The following is a 7,500-nucleotide window of genomic DNA, read 5'->3' on the forward strand; positions in this document are numbered from 1 at the left end:
TTCTCTCTCTCTCTCTCTCTCTCTCTCCCTCTCTCTCTCTCTCATCCAAGGGACAATTGAAGCAACTTTCGCACTACTGTCGACGAGTGTCGAAGTCACAAAAACACGAGTCAATAATTTCGTAGTGCTGTGGAACACGCAGTTGCGAGCGCCGTAAAACCCTCTACTATAATTTTTTTTTTTTTAATAGTGCTGTGGAAGCGTATTGAAGAGCGTACGCGTCCCGAACAGTCCAGTGTATAAATCATGGGTCTCAACTCCAGTGTTATTGACGCGAACGCGTACGCGTCCCCAACACCAGCCAAAAAGTAACTTTCCATAAAAAAAAATTATTTTTTTTAAATCTATTGAAAGTGTGATGTCTTCTGCTTCATTTAAGATAAAAATAAACAACTATAAATACTCTAAATATTTTATTTTGGTTTATTTTGGAGGTGTGTGCGGTTCATTGTGAGCTTGGGTGACAAGACAAAGGAATTTGGACCTTGTTGGTGTGTAGTGTGAGATTATTTTAAATTTTTAGAACCATTACCTCATGGCCACCTTTGCTTCAACCAAAGATTCTCCACTAGAGGCGTATCTTTGCTTCAACGTACTTTATTCGCAACTTTTTTAGATTTTGACCCCTTTTTGAGCATGAATGGTCAGAAATGAAAACAACCTAGGTAAAACAGAGTAAAAATGGTAACTTCTAGCTCACTTCAAGCTTGTTTACGTAAACAGCTGACTGTGTGGGCGTGCCTTGCTAGCTGTTATCGTCTGTTGATCTTTCAGTTTTACACTTGGATTGACTTAAGAAATTTGTTTTTGTTGTGTTTTAGTGCTTTTAAAAGAAATTCCCAAGGTGGACTCCTTACCAAAAGGCCACCGGGGCAGTCTATGTGCATGTGTGTGTTTATATAGTGCTGTTGCAAACGCATAATTAGGAAGCATATAAGGTAGACACTCCATATCTTTTTTAAAAGTCTCAGCAATTCTCGTTCTATAAATCATGGGTCTCAACTCAGAATTTTAAAAAAGGAGGAACTTTCCTCGTGATCACTACAGAAGACCATTTTCGCAAGACACCCATTACTACTATACACTGTTTAACTTTAGAATGCTGAAATAAAAACACACTCCCACACACAAATGCATGCCCCGCACTGCATGCGCACACAGGCGGCGATGAAACCTAGATGTCGTAGCGATGAAGCAGCAAAGCCAGCCCACCACGGTGAAATCCTGTCAACTGCCGAGGGAAGCCCCCAAAGACGACAAAAATAGATGGCGGAAATACATCATCTATATTTGGGCCAATCACAGAGGAGTGCTAGGTGCTCGCCGTAGATGTGGGGGGTTTTTTCTCGTGAGTTTCGGTTTAAAGAAACACAGATTATACCTACAGAGCCACACTGGGACCGGCCGTAGACATCTAATTGTGAAACTGGAAGGAAAGTAAGAGAATACCTAGACCTACTATCTAGATCAATATTCCGGCACTCCTGTACAATTGCGGTCCCGTTTGCACTTAGATCTAGATCTAGTGCCCCTGTAGTGTGTTTCTTATTTTGTAGTGTTAATTGCGAAAGTCGCGCTGTGACAACTAACGCGGCGTTAATTGGGACAGTGAACACAAAGCTCTTTTACGTTGATGACTAGAATCTTAAAATCGAACATCTAGATCTACCATTTTCGCTTTGCTTCCCAGCGTGGTGGTCCTGTTATCTAATCTCCGCCTGACAAGATAGGCTTTCTAGAGCAGGCATTCAAATCTTACGACAAATTCGAAAAGAAAGCTTTTGCTAAATTTAAAGATGAGAAAGTTTTTGCCTTTAGGAAAAACTCATCTGAAACAGTTGAGAAGGCAAACTTAAAAGGTGTGGCAAAAATCCACAAAGATTTTCTGTACAGTGGAGTTCACTTTTATCTGTACACATTATTTTATACACAGCCCAAATATTGAGGCAATAAATACTACAACAAACCATCAGCAGCATACAACAGCAACAAAAACCACAAGGGGCAACAACAAGAAAAGAGCTGCGACTGTCTTTGTTTGGAGCCCTTTGTTAGTTTGGTGTGTGGGTGTGTGTGTGTGTGTGTATAAGAAGCGTGTGCGTTTGTGTGTGTGAGGTGTGTGTGCGTGTGTGTGTGTGAGTTTGTTTTGTTTTTGTTTTAATTTTAACTTCTTTTTTTTTTTCACAAACACTCTGTCACAATTAACACCGCATTAATTGTCACAGAGTCACTTGTCACATTAGGCTACCTTCTTAATATTATTTAAATCAAAACAGAATTAAAATTATGGAAGAGGCTAGCCGTACTTAATGACGGCTGGACAGCTGGGCTAGCCATACTTATTTTTAATATGATGGCTAGACTGACCAAAATAAAAGGCCTACTGAATTGTAAAAAATGTTTTGGTTTGCAGTACCTAAAGTATAATTGTATTTGAGACGAAACCAGGTGCCTTAAAGTCAGTGTATGTATATGTATTTTAAACCTGAATATAAAGACTAATGAGACCTGTTTTCTAATGTTAATAGGGCCTAAGATAAGTACGGCTAGACTGGCAGGCAAGCCCTACGATGGCTAGACAATCAGGCCAGCCGTACTTATTATTGATGGCTGAATTGTAAATTAAAATTTTTACCCCTGAAACCCCCCTTGTCTTGTAAAATACAAGTGAAATTTTACTGCTCATCTTGTTGGCTAGATCTACTGATAAAGGAAGAGGCTAGCCGTACTTATTCTTAATATGATGGCTAGACTGACCATTTTAAAAAAATAGGCCTACTGAATTGTAAATATACATTTTTAGTGTGCAGTATCTAAAGTATTTGAATTTGAGACAAAACCATGTGCCTTAATGACAGAGCATGTATTTTAAACCTCCTGTTTTCTAATGTTAATAGGGCCTAAGATAAGTACAGCTAGACTGGCAGTCTAGCCGTACTTAAGTACCGGTAGACAGCTAGGCTAGCCGTACTTAAGGACGGCTAGACTGTCAGGCTAGCCGTACTTAATATTAATGGCTGAATTGTAAATGAAATTTTTAGTTTGCAATGCCTAAAGTATTTGTATTTCAGTCAAAACCAAAAGGTGCCTTACTGACTTGCATGTATTTGAACCTGAATAATTACTAGATCTAGATCTAATGAGACCTGTGTACTTAACAGGTTTGAGTCGATTGGGCCAAACCTAGCTAAGTACGGCTAGACTGGCAGTCTAGCCGCCACTTCGACTGATAAAACATCGATACTGAATATTCAAATCAGTATCGACATCCAGTAGTCTTTGCTTTCTGATTTGGAAGTGGCTATCCTCACCCGGGGTGAGAATAAAAATACGATCCACCTCTCACCACCAGGTGAGACTTGCCAGCGTAGACTATTCTCACCCAGTGTAAAACAAGACCTGTTTTTCCTAATTTCGGAATATTGTCTATCGGTGTGGATGATCAAATTGACAAAAGAAAAAAAAAATGACAGCACAAAAGTAAACTAATTTGGTCGTCTACAAAGATGCTAGGGCTGTTTCACTCGTCGAATCGAGCCGAACTACAGGGGTCGCCATTTTGTTTTGCCCGGAAGTTCTCGCAAGATCTACTCCTCACCCCCCTCTCTCTCTGTCTCTTTCTGAATACTGTCAATCGGTGTGGACGATCAAATTGACCAATTAAAAGAAAGTTAAAAATGACGTTAAAACACAAAATTAAATTAATTTGGTCGTCCACAAAGATGCTACGGCTGTTTAACTTTTCGAATCGAGTTGAACTACGCAGGTCGCCATTTTATTTTGCCCGAAGTTCTCGCGCTAGCCTACTGCTACTCCTCTCTCTCTCTTTCCACTGCCCACAGACAAAATTGCAGCGCTTTTAGGCTAACAGTAATAACACAAGAGCGCTGGAACCTTTGTTTACGGCACAGAATTCCACAATTCTGTTATCACAGTGTAGAATTTTGTGGTTCAGGGTGAACGCAACACTGGTTGGCCTAGGCTATAACGGTGAACGCACACCGGGTGAGAATAGCCAAAAGGCTCGTCTGCGCTATTCTCACCCAGAGTGAGAATAGAGGTGGCCTTCTGATTTAGTAGTCCATGCCGGCTATAAGCACGGTCGTCGGGAGAAAGCTTAAGCGTGCTTAAAGCCGAAGCGTGCGAAGTAGACATAATCCAGAGATTTTCATGTAGAAAATTTCCCGTGCTATTTCCCTTTGTTTGTAAGTAGGCCTATAGCGGTCCCGCAAAAGTGTGCACTGTTATTTAGACACCCGCCATGGTAGTTTTTGTTCGCTTGTTTTTGTTTTGTGGTCGAATGGAAAATGAAAACTTAATTTAGACCGCCAGTCACGATACAGCACACTAGGCCTACACACTGCCTGTGCGTACCAAAGCACGCTGTGCCACTCATACCACCGCCTTCATCCCACCTCGTGCGTGATACTCACAGTCTAGCCGTATTATTCTCTTAATATGAAGGCTAGACTGGCCATTTACAAAAAAAAGGCCTACTGAATTGTAAATATACATTTTTAGTGTGCAGTACCTAAAGTATTTGTATTTGAGACAAAACCAGGTTCCTTAATGACAGTGCATGTATTTTAAACCTCCTGTTTTCTAATGTAAATAGGGCCTAAGATAAGTACGGCTAGACTGGCAGTCTAGCCGTACTTAAGTACGGCTAGACTTCTTGTCTAGCCGTACTTAAGTACGGGTAGACAGCCAGGCTCGCCGTACTTAAGGACGGCTAGACTGTCAGTCTAGCCGTACTTAATATTGATGGCTGAATTGTAAATGAAAATTTTAGTTTGCAATGCCTAAAGTATTTGTATTTCAGACAAAACCAAAAGGTGCCTTACTGACTTGCATGTATTTGAACCTGAATAATTACTAGATCTAGATCTAATGAGACCTGTGTACTTAACAGGCTTGAGTCGATTGGGCCAAACCTAGATCTAAGTACGGCTAGACTCTCAGTCTAGCTGTACTTAAGGGCCACCTCTATTCTCACCCGGAGTGAGAATAGTGCAGGCGAGTCTTGTGGCTATTCTCACCCGGTGCGCGTTCACCAAATTTTGCGTTCACCCTAAACCATAGAATTCTACACTGAGGAAAAATTGTAGAATTCTGTGCCGTGAACAAACGTTCCATTACAACTGTAGTAGCCTACTAAAAGCGTACAATTTTGTCTGTGGGCAGTGGAGAGAGAGAGAGAAAGAGAGAGAGGAGTAGCGCGAGAATTTCCGGGCAAAACAAAATGGCGACCCGCGTAGTACGGCTTGATTCGAAAAGTTAAATAGCCGTAGCATCTTTGTAGACAACCAAATTAATTTACTTTTGTGTTTTAACATCATTTTTTAACTTTGTTTTGGTCAATTTGATCGTCCACACCGATAGACAGTATTCAGAAAGAGACAGAGAGAGAAAGAAGAGGGGAGGAGTTGATCTTGCGAGAACTTCCGGGCGGGTGAGAATAGCCACTTTCGTACTTAAGTACGGCTAGCCACTTCGATCAGGATTAATGGATAGCGAGGGTCATAGGTGAAATCGCAGCCAGCCTCCCTTTCTCATCTCCGCGACTCTCTGTATTTTTTTGGGTCGTGAGTAGCTTTGCCCTAGGCCTAAGCTAAATCCTATGTCAGCGCGCGCGGCTGTGTGCATCTGCCTTCCTCTCTGCCCGTGTGAGTCCATCACTTGCGTTCTTTGTGTTTCTCTTGACACACTCCACTGCTGCAGTATAGCCTGTGTTCGAACTTCGATGGGTCATCATGAAAATATTGACTGTCTTGTAAATGAAGCGTGCTTGAAGCCGAAGTTACCGTGCTTAAAGGCGTATAATTTATATAACAAAAATTCGGTCAGAGCCGTTTAGCGTGCTTGAGTCCGAAACGTGCTTTAAGCTGGCACGGACTGTATTAGATCTAACGGGACCGCAATAGTACAGGAGTGCCGCAGCCTACCGACTCGGATTATTTTCTTTGCAACTTGCTGCGCAGAACTGTTCGGTTCAGAAGGACTTCCGTAACAAGCGACCACCCCATCAAACACAATAAAGAAAGAGGCCTAACCCTAACCCTCAATTCTGCTCTGTCTCATAGTGGTCGCTCGTTACAAAAGTCCTCCCGTTCGGTTCAGTTGTCGGTGATTGTGCAGCACCCTTCTTCCGCCTAGATTCATTTTGATGCTGTACACTACATGAACTGTGAAGAAGAAAAAGACTAATTTTTAAGACATTAAGAAAGCAAGTTCAAACGACGTTCAACGACACAGTACAAACGATCAACCGTTTCCATCCGGATTGTTTCTTTGAAAGTTTTGTAAGCACAAGAAATGAAGCAATTACAAGAGATTGGACTAAATACGACGTTGAGCTGCAAATGGAGTAGATCTAATCAAGATCTAGATCTAGTTCGAGACTGCAAAGGAGTTTATTTGTCGTTCTCTAGCTATCCGCTTGTCGCTAGATGTGTAGATCTACAGGCTAACCATCCACAGCCTGCAGTGCAGAAGGCCCAAAGGCCCATTATGTGCACACAAAAAAAATCCAAAGAAGGGCAAAAGTGGCAAACCCCCCCCCCCCCTTCCCCAGCCTAGCCCCTCCCACCTCAGTCATCCTCAATAATCTCAAGCTCGACTTACCCAGCAATGCAGCAAAAATACAAAATCTGTTTGGGTTGAGGTTCATGCACTTTGCAATCTCATCCATGATGTATTCTTTAGTTTCCAGGGATCCTTTGTAGGTGAGTTTCAAGTTGTTTGATGAAAAGTATCTGGGTGGATCAAAGATTGTGTATATTGACTCTTGTGCAATTATACCCTGCAGGTTATGTTCTCTACAAAATCGAATCACTTCTTGGTGGTGGTCATCCATGGAGCAAGCAATGGTCACTGATAACTGACGAAGTGCCATTTTGAGTGCTTCTTTCAGAAATACTGGTTGATTCCACCATACTTTAGGGGGTGGGGTCCCTTTGTTAGCAATGTGTCGAAGTACATAACGAACTTTGTCTCTCTGAGTCAGCTGCTGTGACATCCATTCGTTAATCTTTTGATTTTCCAAGGCTCCGTTGAAGAAAACAACAAGCTCCATGTTGGCGCTGTGGCAAGCTTGAACCAAGTTTGCGAGGAACGCAGTCATACGATTCCATTGTCCACCGCAAACCCAATCAGAAAAGTACCCTCCGTACAATCTATCTAAGCAGCTTTCAGCATCCACAACAACACAGAAGCGACCATTTGTTCCCACTTGACCAAGACGAGCGATAGGTCGCCTCTTCGGAACAAAGGTTCTCGAGATTTTCAGTAGATCTACAGAAACACAAGCACTGGAACATTCCGTCTCCAGGAATTCTTGAAATTCCTTGATGCCCATGGCTATGCCAATCCAGCACCCTTAGTGCAGTGATTGCACTTTAGAATGCAACACAATTAACGTGCAATATCCTCCCCAAAACTGCAAAATTTGAAAGAAATTTGGTTTGCAATACGACACACGTGTGACCGTCCGCCGGTGGT

The 7,500-nt window shown here is 42.1% G+C and overlaps 1 protein-coding gene across 3 annotated transcripts in view; it reads right to left on the minus strand.

Moving 5' to 3' along the window:
- Positions 1 to 7,500, minus strand: part of LOC101856346 (constitutive coactivator of PPAR-gamma-like protein 1) — a 66,194-nt gene that overhangs the window by 58,627 nt on the left and 67 nt on the right. For all 3 annotated transcript variants that reach the window (XM_035970004.1, XM_035970005.1, XM_013083061.2), the window contains exon 1: positions 6,625 to 7,500. This exon is cut by the window's right edge and continues 67 nt beyond it. In XM_035970004.1, the coding sequence (XP_035825897.1) occupies positions 6,625 to 7,357 (733 nt within the window). In that variant the 5' untranslated portion in view covers positions 7,358 to 7,500. The remainder of the gene's footprint in view (positions 1 to 6,624) is intronic.

Source organism: Aplysia californica, unplaced genomic scaffold (assembly GCF_000002075.1).
Source record: "Aplysia californica isolate F4 #8 unplaced genomic scaffold, AplCal3.0 scaffold00208, whole genome shotgun sequence".
Taxonomy (NCBI): Eukaryota; Metazoa; Mollusca; class Gastropoda; order Aplysiida; family Aplysiidae; genus Aplysia; species Aplysia californica.